The sequence below is a fragment of the Borostomias antarcticus genome, assembly GCF_949987555.1.
Source record: "Borostomias antarcticus genome assembly, chromosome: 15".
Taxonomy (NCBI): Eukaryota; Metazoa; Chordata; class Actinopteri; order Stomiiformes; family Stomiidae; genus Borostomias; species Borostomias antarcticus.
This window is the reverse complement of record NC_140248.1, coordinates 3,056,891-3,070,288: the sequence shown is the minus strand read 5'-3', so window position 1 is coordinate 3,070,288 and position 13,398 is coordinate 3,056,891. Positions and strand designations below refer to the sequence as shown.

The 13,398-nt window shown below is 43.0% G+C and overlaps 1 protein-coding gene across 3 annotated transcripts in view; it reads left to right on the top strand.

The window, feature by feature from the left end:
- trim37 (tripartite motif containing 37) overlaps positions 1 to 13,398 on the top strand; it is a 72,865-nt gene that overhangs the window by 8,646 nt on the left and 50,821 nt on the right. For all 3 annotated transcript variants that reach the window (XR_014630791.1, XM_084449319.1, XM_084449318.1), the window contains exons 10-13: positions 11,564 to 11,614; positions 12,316 to 12,397; positions 12,867 to 12,943; positions 13,066 to 13,245. Coding sequence is in view for 2 of the 3 variants with exons in the window: in XM_084449319.1 (XP_084305445.1) it covers positions 11,564 to 11,614; positions 12,316 to 12,397; positions 12,867 to 12,943; positions 13,066 to 13,245 (390 nt within the window). In the remaining variant the exon portion in view is untranslated. The remainder of the gene's footprint in view (positions 1 to 11,563; positions 11,615 to 12,315; positions 12,398 to 12,866; positions 12,944 to 13,065; positions 13,246 to 13,398) is intronic.

Genomic DNA, 13,398 nt, shown 5'->3' with positions numbered 1-13,398 from the left:
CTGTACTAACTCCACTAGTGTACTGAACCATAGTCCTGTACTAACTCCACTAGCGTACTGAACTATAGTCCTGTACTAACTCCACTAGCATACTGAACTATAGTCCTGTACTAACTCCACTAGCGTACTGAACTATAGTCCTGTACTAACTCCACTAGCATACTGAACCATAGTCCTGTACTAACTCCACTAGCATACTGAACTATAGTCCTGTACTAACTCCACTAGCGTACTGAACCATAGTCCTGTACTAACTCCACTAGCATACTGAACTATAGTCCTGTACTAACTCCACTAGCGTACTGAACTATAGTCCTGTACTAACTCCACTAGCATACTGAACCATAGTCCTGTACTAACTCCACTAGCATACTGAACCATAGTCCTGTACTAACTCCACTAGCATACTGAACTATAGTCCTGTACTAACTCCACTAGCATACTGAACTATAGTCCTGTACTAACTCCACTAGCATACTGAACCATAGTCCTGTACTAACTCCACTAGCATACTGAACCATAGTCCTGTACTAACTCCACTAGCATACTGAACTATAGTCCTGTACTAACTCCACTAGCGTACTGAACTATAGTCCTGTACTAACTCCACTAGCGTACTGAACTATAGTCCTGTACTAACTCCACTAGCGTACTGAACCATAGTCCTGTACTAACTCCACTAGCATACTGAACTATAGTCCTGTACTAACTCCACTAGCGTACTGAACTATAGTCCTGTACTAACTCCACTAGCATACTGAACTATAGTCCTGTACTAACTCCACTAGCATACTGAACTATAGTCCTGTACTAACTCCACTAGCATACTGAACCATAGTCCTGTACTAACTCCACTAGCATACTGAACTATAGTCCTGTACTAACTCCACTAGCGTACTGAACCATAGTCCTGTACTAACTCCACTAGCGTACTGAACTATAGTCCTGTACTAACTCCACTAGCATTCTGAACTATAGACCTGTATTAACTCCACTAGCATACTGAACCATAGGCCTGTACTAACTCCACTAGCATACTGAACCATAGTCCTGTACTAACTCCACTAGCATACTGAACTATAGTCCTGTACTTACTCCACTAGCATGCTGAACTATAGTCCTGTACTAACTCCACTAGCGTACTGAACTATAGTCCTGTACTAACTCCACTAGCATACTGAACCATAGTCCTGTACTAACTCCACTAGCATACTGAACCATAGTCCTGTACTAACACCACTAGCATACTGAACCACAGTCCTGTACTAACTCCACTAGTGTACTGAACCATAGTCCTGTACTAACTCCACTAGCATACTGAACTATAGTCCTGTACTAACTCCACTAGCATACTGAACCATAGTCCTATACTAACTCCACTAGTATACTGAACTATAGACCTGTACTAACTCCACTAGCATACTGAACCATAGTCCTGTACTAACTCCACTAGCATACTGAACTATAGTCCTGTACTAACTCCACTAGCATACTGAACTATAGTCCTGTATTAACTCCACTAGCGTACTGAACCATAGTCCTGTACTAACTCCACTAGTATACTGAACTATAGTCCTGTACTAACTCCACTAGCGTACTGAACCATAGTCCTGTACTAACTCCACTAGCATACTGAACTATAGACCTGTACTAACTCCACTAGCATACTGAACTATAGTCCTGTACTAACTCCACTAGCATACTGAACTATAGACCTGTACTAACTCCACTAGCGTACTGAACTATAGTCCTGTACTAACTCCACTAGCATACTGAACTATAGTCCTGTACTAACTCCACTAGCATACTGAACTATAGTCCTGTACTAACTCCACTAGCGTACTGAACTATAGTCCTGTACTAACTCCACTAGCGTACTGAACTATAGTCCTGTACTAACTCCACTAGCATACTGAACTATAGACCTGTACTAACTCCACTAGCGTACTGAACTATAGTCCTGTACTAACTCCACTAGCATACTGAACCATAGTCCTGTACTAACTCCACTAGCATACTGAACTATAGTCCTGTACTAACTCCACTAGCATACTGAACCATAGTCCTGTACTAACTCCACTAGCATACTGAACCATAGTCCTGTACTAACTCCACTAGCATACTGAACTATAGTCCTGTACTAACTCCACTAGCGTACTGAACTATAGTCCTGTACTAACTCCACTAGCATACTGAACCATAGTCCTGTACTAACTCCACTAGCATACTGAACTATAGTCCTGTACTTACTCCACTAGCATACTGAACTATAGTCCTGTACTAACACCACTAGCATACTGAATCATAGTCCTGTACTAACTCCACTAGTGTACTGAACCATAGTCCTGTACTAACTCCACTAGCATACTGAACTATAGTCCTGTACTAACTCCACTAGCATACTGAACTATAGTCCTGTACTAACTCCACTAGCGTACTGAACTATAGTCCTGTACTAACTCCACTAGCATACTGAACCATAGTCCTGTACTAACTCCACTAGCATACTGAACTATAGTCCTGTACTTACTCCACTAGCATACTGAACTATAGTCCTGTACTAACACCACTAGCATACTGAACCACAGTCCTGTACTAACTCCACTAGTGTACTGAACCATAGTCCTGTACTAACTCCACTAGCGTACTGAACTATAGTCCTGTACTAACTCCACTAGCGTACTGAACTATAGTCCTGTACTAACTCCACTAGCGTACTGAACCATAGTCCTGTACTAACTCCACTAGCATACTGAACTATAGTCCTGTACTAACTCCACTAGCGTACTGAACCATAGTCCTGTACTAACTCCACTAGCGTACTGAACTATAGTCCTGTACTAACTCCACTAGCATTCTGAACTATAGACCTGTACTAACTCCACTAGCATACTGAACCATAGGCCTGTACTAACTCCACTAGCATACTGAACCATACTCCTGTACTAACTCCACTAGCATACTGAACTATAGTCCTGTACTTACTCCACTAGCATGCTGAACTATAGTCCTGTACTAACTCCACTAGCGTACTGAACTATAGTCCTGTACTAACTCCACTAGCATACTGAACCATAGTCCTGTACTAACTCCACTAGCATACTGAACTATAGTCCTGTACTTACTCCACTAGCATACTGAACTATAGTCCTGTACTAACACCACTAGCATACTGAACCACAGTCCTGTACTAACTCCACTAGTGTACTGAACCATAGTCCTGTACTAACTCCACTAGCGTACTGAACTATAGTCCTGTACTAACTCCACTAGCGTACTGAACTATAGTCCTGTACTAACTCCACTAGCGTACTGAACTATAGTCCTGTACTAACTCCACTAGCATACTGAACCATAGTCCTGTACTAACTCCACTAGCATACTGAACTATAGTCCTGTACTAACTCCACTAGCGTACTGAACCATAGTCCTGTACTAACTCCACTAGCATACTGAACTATAGTCCTGTACTAACTCCACTAGCGTACTGAACTATAGTCCTGTACTAACTCCACTAGCATACTGAACCATAGTCCTGTACTAACTCCACTAGCATACTGAACCATAGTCCTGTACTAACTCCACTAGCATACTGAACTATAGTCCTGTACTAACTCCACTAGCATACTGAACTATAGTCCTGTACTAACTCCACTAGCATACTGAACCATAGTCCTGTACTAACTCCACTAGCATACTGAACCATAGTCCTGTACTAACTCCACTAGCATACTGAACTATAGTCCTGTACTAACTCCACTAGCGTACTGAACTATAGTCCTGTACTAACTCCACTAGCGTACTGAACCATAGTCCTGTACTAACTCCACTAGCATACTGAACTATAGTCCTGTACTAACTCCACTAGCGTACTGAACTATAGTCCTGTACTAACTCCACTAGCATACTGAACTATAGTCCTGTACTAACTCCACTAGCATACTGAACTATAGTCCTGTACTAACTCCACTAGCGTACTGAACTATAGTCCTGTACTAACTCCACTAGCGTACTGAACTATAGTCCTGTACTAACTCCACTAGCATACTGAACTATAGACCTGTACTAACTCCACTAGCGTACTGAACTATAGTCCTGTACTAACTCCACTAGCATACTGAACCATAGTCCTGTACTAACTCCACTAGCATACTGTACTATAGTCCTGTACTAACTCCACTAGCATACTGAACCATAGTCCTGTACTAACTCCACTAGCATACTGAACCATAGTCCTGTACTAACTCCACTAGCATACTGAACTATAGTCCTGTACTAACTCCACTAGCGTACTGAACTATAGTCCTGTACTAACTCCACTAGCATACTGAACCATAGTCCTGTACTAACTCCACTAGCATACTGAACTATAGTCCTGTACTTACTCCACTAGCATACTGAACTATAGTCCTGTACTAACTCCACTAGCGTACTGAACTATAGTCCTGTACTAACTCCACTAGCATACTGAACCATAGTCCTGTACTAACTCCACTAGCATACTGAACTATAGTCCTGTACTTACTCCACTAGCATACTGAACTATAGTCCTGTACTAACACCACTAGCATACTGAACCACAGTCCTGTACTAACTCCACTAGTGTACTGAACCATAGTCCTGTACTAACTCCACTAGCGTACTGAACTATAGTCCTGTACTAACTCCACTAGCGTACTGAACTATAGTCCTGTACTAACTCCACTAGCGTACTGAACCATAGTCCTGTACTAACTCCACTAGCATACTGAACTATAGTCCTGTACTAACTCCACTAGCGTACTGAACCATAGTCCTGTACTAACTCCACTAGCGTACTGAACTATAGTCCTGTACTAACTCCACTAGCATACTGAACCATAGTCCTGTACTAACTCCACTAGCATACTGAACTATAGTCCTGTACTAACTCCACTAGCATACTGAACTATAGACCTGTACTAACTCCACTAGCGCACTGAACTATAGTCCTGTACTAACTCCACTAGCATACTGAACCATAGTCCTGTACTAACTCCACTAGCATACTGAACTATAGTCCTGTACTAACTCCACTAGCGTACTGAACTATAGTCCTGTACTAACTCCACTAGCATACTGAACCATAGTCCTGTACTAACTCCACTAGCATACTGAACTATAGACCTGTACTAACTCCACTAGCATACTGAACCATAGGCCTGTACTAACTCCACTAGCATACTGAACCATAGTCCTGTACTAACTCCACTAGCATACTGAACTATAGTTCTGTACTTACTCCACTAGCATGCTGAACTATAGTCCTGTACTAACTCCACTAGCGTACTGAACTATAGTCCTGTACTAACTCCACTAGCATACTGAACCATAGTCCTGTACTAACTCCACTAGCATACTGAACTATAGTCCTGTACTTACTCCACTAGCATACTGAACTATAGTCCTGTACTAACACCACTAGCATACTGAACCACAGTCCTGTACTAACTCCACTAGTGTACTGAACCATAGTCCTGTACTAACTCCACTAGCGTACTGAACTATAGTCCTGTACTAACTCCACTAGCATACTGAACTATAGTCCTGTACTAACTCCACTAGCGTACTGAACTATAGTCCTGTACTAACTCCACTAGCATACTGAACCATAGTCCTGTACTAACTCCACTAGCATACTGAACTATAGTCCTGTACTAACTCCACTAGCGTACTGAACCATAGTCCTGTACTAACTCCACTAGCATACTGAACTATAGTCCTGTACTAACTCCACTAGCGTACTGAACTATAGTCCTGTACTAACTCCACTAGCATACTGAACCATAGTCCTGTACTAACTCCACTAGCATACTGAACCATAGTCCTGTACTAACTCCACTAGCATACTGAACTATAGTCCTGTACTAACTCCACTAGCATACTGAACTATAGTCCTGTACTAACTCCACTAGCATACTGAACCATAGTCCTGTACTAACTCCACTAGCATACTGAACCATAGTCCTGTACTAACTCCACTAGCATACTGAACTATAGTCCTGTACTAACTCCACTAGCGTACTGAACTATAGTCCTGTACTAACTCCACTAGCGTACTGAACCATAGTCCTGTACTAACTCCACTAGCATACTGAACTATAGTCCTGTACTAACTCCACTAGCGTACTGAACTATAGTCCTGTACTAACTCCACTAGCATACTGAACTATAGTCCTGTACTAACTCCACTAGCATACTGAACTATAGTCCTGTACTAACTCCACTAGCATACTGAACCATAGTCCTGTACTAACTCCACTAGCATACTGAACTATAGTCCTGTACTAACTCCACTAGCGTACTGAACCATAGTCCTGTACTAACTCCACTAGCGTACTGAACTATAGTCCTGTACTAACTCCACTAGCATTCTGAACTATAGACCTGTACTAACTCCACTAGCATACTGAACCATAGGCCTGTACTAACTCCACTAGCATACTGAACCATAGTCCTGTACTAACTCCACTAGCATACTGAACTATAGTCCTGTACTTACTCCACTAGCATGCTGAACTATAGTCCTGTACTAACTCCACTAGCGTACTGAACTATAGTCCTGTACTAACTCCACTAGCATACTGAACCATAGTCCTGTACTAACTCCACTAGCATACTGAACCATAGTCCTGTACTAACACCATTAGCATACTGAACCACAGTCCTGTACTAACTCCACTAGTGTACTGAACCATAGTCCTGTACTAACTCCACTAGCGTACTGAACTATAGTCCTGTACTAACTCCACTAGCATACTGAACCATAGTCCTGTACTAACTCCACTAGCATACTGAACCATAGTCCTGTACTAACTCCACTAGCATACTGAACTATAGTCCTGTACTTACTCCACTAGCATACTGAACTATAGTCCTGTACTAACTCCACTAGCGTACTGAACTATAGTCCTGTACTAACTCCACTAGCGTACTGAACCATAGTCCTGTACTAACTCCACTAGCGTACTGAACTATAGTCCTGTACTAACTCCACTAGCGTACTGAACTATAGTCCTGTACTAACTCCACTAGCGTACTGAACTATAGTCCTGTACTAACTCCACTAGCATACTGAACTATAGTCCTGTACTAACTCCACTAGCATACTGAACCATAGTCCTGTACTAACTCCACTAGCATACTGAACTATAGTCCTGTACTAACTCCACTAGCGTACTGAACCATAGTCATGTACTAACTCCACTAGCGTACTGAACTATAGTCCTGTACTAACTCCACTAGCATTCTGAACTATAGACCTGTACTAACTCCACTAGCATACTGAACCATAGGCCTGTACTAACTCCACTAGCATACTGAACCATAGTCCTGTACTAACTCCACTAGCATACTGAACTATAGTCCTGTACTTACTCCACTAGCATGCTGAACTATAGTCCTGTACTAACTCCACTAGCGTACTGAACTATAGTCCTGTACTAACTCCACTAGCGTACTGAACCATAGTCCTGTACTAACTCCACTAGCATACTGAACTATAGTCCTGTACTTACTCCACTAGCATACTGAACTATAGTCCTGTACTAACACCACTAGCATACTGAACCACAGTCCTGTACTAACTCCACTAGTGTACTGAACCATAGTCCTGTACTAACTCCACTAGCGTACTGAACTATAGTCCTGTACTAACTCCACTAGCATACTGAACTATAGTCCTGTACTAACTCCACTAGCGTACTGAACTATAGTCCTGTACTAACTCCACTAGCATACTGAACCATAGTCCTGTACTAACTCCACTAGCATACTGAACTATAGTCCTGTACTAACTCCACTAGCGTACTGAACCATAGTCCTGTACTAACTCCACTAGCATACTGAACTATAGTCCTGTACTAACTCCACTAGCGTACTGAACTATAGTCCTGTACTAACTCCACTAGCGTACTGAACCATAGTCCTGTACTAACTCCACTAGCATACTGAACCATAGTCCTGTACTAACTCCACTAGCATACTGAACTATAGTCCTGTACTAACTCCACTAGCATACTGAACTATAGTCCTGTACTAACTCCACTAGCATACTGAACCATAGTCCTGTACTAACTCCACTAGCATACTGAACCATAGTCCTGTACTAACTCCACTAGCATACTGAACTATAGTCCTGTACTAACTCCACTAGCGTACTGAACTATAGTCCTGTACTAACTCCACTAGCGTACTGAACCATAGTCCTGTACTAACTCCACTAGCATACTGAACCATAGTCCTGTACTAACTCCACTAGCGTACTGAACTATAGTCCTGTACTAACTCCACTAGCGTACTGAACTATAGTCCTGTACTAACTCCACTAGCATACTGAACTATAGTCCTGTACTAACTCCACTAGCATACTGAACCATAGTCCTGTACTAACTCCACTAGCATACTGAACTATAGTCCTGTACTAACTCCACTAGCGTACTGAACCATAGTCCTGTACTAACTCCACTAGCGTACTGAACTATAGTCCTGTACTAACTCCACTAGCATTCTGAACTATAGACCTGTACTAACTCCACTAGCATACTGAACCATAGGCCTGTACTAACTCCACTAGCATACTGAACCATAGTCCTGTACTAACTCCACTAGCATACTGAACTATAGTCCTGTACTTACTCCACTAGCATGCTGAACTATAGTCCTGTACTAACTCCACTAGCGTACTGAACTATAGTCCTGTACTAACTCCACTAGCATACTGAACCATAGTCCTGTACTAACTCCACTAGCATACTGAACCATAGTCCTGTACTAACACCACTAGCATACTGAACCACAGTCCTGTACTAACTCCACTAGTGTACTGAACCATAGTCCTGTACTAACTCCACTAGCATACTGAACTATAGTCCTGTACTAACTCCACTAGCATACTGAACCATAGTCCTGTACTAACTCCACTAGCATACTGAACCATAGTCCTGTACTAACTCCACTAGCATACTGAACTATAGTCCTGTACTTACTCCACTAGCATACTGAACTATAGTCCTGTACTAACACCACTAGCATACTGAACCATAGTCCTGTACTAACTCCCCTAGTGTACTGAACCATAGTCCTGTACTAACTCCACTAGCGTACTGAACTATAGTCCTGTACTAACTCCACTAGCATACTGAACTATAGTCCTGTACTAACTCCACTAGCGTACTGAACTATAGTCCTGTACTAACTCCACTAGCATACTGAACCATAGTCCTGTACTAACTCCACTAGCATACTGAACTATAGTCCTGTACTTACTCCACTAGCATACTGAACTATAGTCCTGTACTAACACCACTAGCATACTGAACCACAGTCCTGTACTAACTCCACTAGTGTACTGAACCATAGTCCTGTACTAACTCCACTAGCGTACTGAACTATAGTCCTGTACTAACTCCACTAGCATACTGAACTATAGTCCTGTACTAACTCCACTAGCGTACTGAACTATAGTCCTGTACTAACTCCACTAGCATACTGAACCATAGTCCTGTACTAACTCCACTAGCATACTGAACTATAGTCCTGTACTAACTCCACTAGCGTACTGAACCATAGTCCTGTACTAACTCCACTAGCATACTGAACTATAGTCCTGTACTAACTCCACTAGCGTACTGAACTATAGTCCTGTACTAACTCCACTAGCATACTGAACCATAGTCCTGTACTAACTCCACTAGCATACTGAACCATAGTCCTGTACTAACTCCACTAGCATACTGAACTATAGTCCTGTACTAACTCCACTAGCATACTGAACTATAGTCCTGTACTAACTCCACTAGCATACTGAACCATAGTCCTGTACTAACTCCACTAGCATACTGAACCATAGTCCTGTACTAACTCCACTAGCATACTGAACTATAGTCCTGTACTAACTCCACTAGCGTACTGAACTATAGTCCTGTACTAACTCCACTAGCGTACTGAACCATAGTCCTGTACTAACTCCACTAGCATACTGAACTATAGTCCTGTACTAACTCCACTAGCGTACTGAACTATAGTCCTGTACTAACTCCACTAGCATACTGAACTATAGTCCTGTACTAACTCCACTAGCATACTCAACTATAGTCCTGTACTAACTCCACTAGCATACTGAACCATAGTCCTGTACTAACTCCACTAGCATACTGAACTATAGTCCTGTACTAACTCCACTAGCGTACTGAACCATAGTCCTGTACTAACTCCACTAGCGTACTGAACTATAGTCCTGTACTAACTCCACTAGCATTCTGAACTATAGACCTGTACTAACTCCACTAGCATACTGAACCATAGGCCTGTACTAACTCCACTAGCATACTGAACCATAGTCCTGTACTAACTCCACTAGCATACTGAACTATAGTCCTGTACTTACTCCACTAGCATGCTGAACTATAGTCCTGTACTAACTCCACTAGCGTACTGAACTATAGTCCTGTACTAACTCCACTAGCATACTGAACCATAGTCCTGTACTAACTCCACTAGCATACTGAACCATAGTCCTGTACTAACTCCACTAGCATACTGAACCATAGTCCTGTACTAACACCACTAGCATACTGAACCACAGTCCTGTACTAACTCCACTAGTGTACTGAACCATAGTCCTGTACTAACTCCACTAGCATACTGAACTATAGTCCTGTACTAACTCCACTAGCATACTGAACCATAGTCCTGTACTAACTCCACTAGTATACTGAACTATAGACCTGTACTAACTCCACTAGCATACTGAACCATAGTCCTGTACTAACTCCACTAGCATACTGAACTATAGTCCTGTACTAACTCCACTAGCATACTGAACTATAGTCCTGTATTAACTCCACTAGCGTACTGAACCATAGTCCTGTACTAACTCCACTAGCATACTGAACCATAGTCCTGTACTAACTCCACTAGCATACTGAACCATAGTCCTGTACTAACTCCACTAGCGTACTGAACTATAGTCCTGTACTAACTCCACTAGCATACTGAACCATAGTCCTGTACTAACTCCACTAGCATACTGAACCATAGTCCTGTACTAACTCCACTAGCGTACTGAACTATAGTCCTGTACTAACTCCACTAGCATACTGAACCATAGTCCTGTACTAACTCCACTAGCGTACTGAACTATAGTCCTGTACTAACTCCACTAGCATACTGAACCATAGTCCTGTACTTACTCCACTAGCATACTGAACTATAGTCCTGTACTAACTCCACTAGCGTACTGAACTATAGTCCTGTACTAACTCCACTAGCGTACTGAACCATAGTCCTGTACTAACTCCACTAGCGTACTGAACCATAGTCCTGTATTAACTTGATTAGAATCCTGCTTTAATAAAGATGTTCAGTCCAATGCCATGTTCTCATGTCCTCATGTTCTCATCATGTTCTCATCATGTTCTCATCATGTTCTCATGTGACTCATACTGCTCAGACCAATACCTCTGCAGACCTATTTGTTTTGTTGCTGTTACCATTAGAAGGCTTTGAGCTGTGTAATCATGGAAGCACCCTTCTCTCTCTGCAGTGAGCTGGTTCCTGCCTATGACTCAAGCACGTTTGTGTTAGCAAACTTCAGGTAACTCATTTCTCATCGCTGTGACACATTTTCTCTCCATGTAGTCAATGAAAGGCCGGAGATTCAGCTGCAGTATTCACAACAAACTAGAGAAATTCACTTTTGTGCTTTATAATTATTATAATTACCTGTCCAGTCTCCATACCAAATGTATTCCTGTTTCATGGATAAGAATACCGAGTACACAGTTACTGTATATTGGTGGTGCTTCTTTCCGGGTTGCCAGGTTCAAGGCAGTGATTAAGTGCTTACGCTCTACCTGTTCATTAGCCTGTGACTGATCATGTGTTTGCATCATTTGTTGAGGGGATTCGCTTCTTTTTAGTCTACCAGGGACTCATCAGTCCATAGTAATGAGCCATTTCCCTGTTGTGACGTTTTACCAACAGTAAGTTGACATGATTGTTAAATTGATAGGAATGGTGTGTGCAGGGGTGAAAATTAACTTTTTGGCTCACAGTGAGTCACCTGCCAAGGGGACTGTCGATGAAAAAATCTACCGGCCAAGTATATATTTTTTTCAGATAGCCTTCCGAAATCTAGACGCCAATTGGAAATTTTACCTGCATTTGGCCGGTGGCAGGTGTTAATTTTCAGCCCTGGGTGTGTGTGTGTGTGTGTGTGTGTGTGTGTGCGTGTGTGTGTGTGTGTGTGTGTGTGTGTGTGTGTGTGTGTGCGTGCGCGCGTGTGTGTGCATGTAGCACCCTGAGGCAGAGGGCAGACCCGGTCTACAGCCCACCTCTCCAGATATCGGGGCTCTGCTGGAGGCTGAAGGTTTATCCGGTCAGTGCTCCTCTACTCATTCAGTCAGTCTGTAGCAGCACATCTGCCCAGTAAACACCTCATCATTCAGTCAGCCTGTAGCACATCTGCCCAGTACCAGACTCAGAGAACACCTCATCATTCAGTCAGCCTGTAACAGCACATCTGCCCAGTGAACACCTCATCATTCAGTCAGCCTGTAACAGCACATCTGCCCAGTGAACACCTCATCATTCAGTCAGTCTGTAGCACATCTGCCCAGTAAACATCTCATCATTCAGTCAGTCTGTAACAGCACATCTGCCCAGTGAACACCTCATCATTCAGTCAGTCTGTAGCACATCTGCCCAGTGAACACCTCATCATTCAGTCAGTCTGTAGCACATCTGCCCAGTGAACACCTCATCATTCAGTCAGTCTGTAACAGCACATCTGCCCAGTACCAGACTCTGAGAACACCTCATCATTTACACTTCTGCTTTTTCTTTAGGACGGCAACGGTGTTGTGCGGGGCAACTACTTGTCGGTTTTCCTGGAACTCTCTGCTGGACTACCTGAAACATCCAAGTATGTCACCGCCATCTTTGAAAAATGTCCCTTTCCTACCGTTTCACTCAAACTGAATGTCCTTTCTGTGTGCGTGGGTGTGTTTGTATGTGTACATTTTTGCGTGTGTGTGTGTGTTAAAGGTACGAGTACCGCGTGGAGATGGTCCACCAGGCCTGCAGCGATCCCACTAAGAACATCATCCGGGAGTTTGCGTCAGACTTCGAGGTGGGCGAGTGCTGGGGATACAACCGCTTCTTCAGACTGGACCTGCTGGCCAGCGAGGGCTACCTCAACATGACGACAGACACCCTCGTTCTCAGGTGGGCCTCAACATGCAGACAGACACCCTCGTTCTCAGGTGGGCCTCAACATGCAGACAGACACCCTCGTTCTCAGGTGGGCCTCAACATGCAGACAGACACCCTCGTTCTCAGGTGGGCCTCAACATGCAGACAGACACCCTCGTTCTCAGG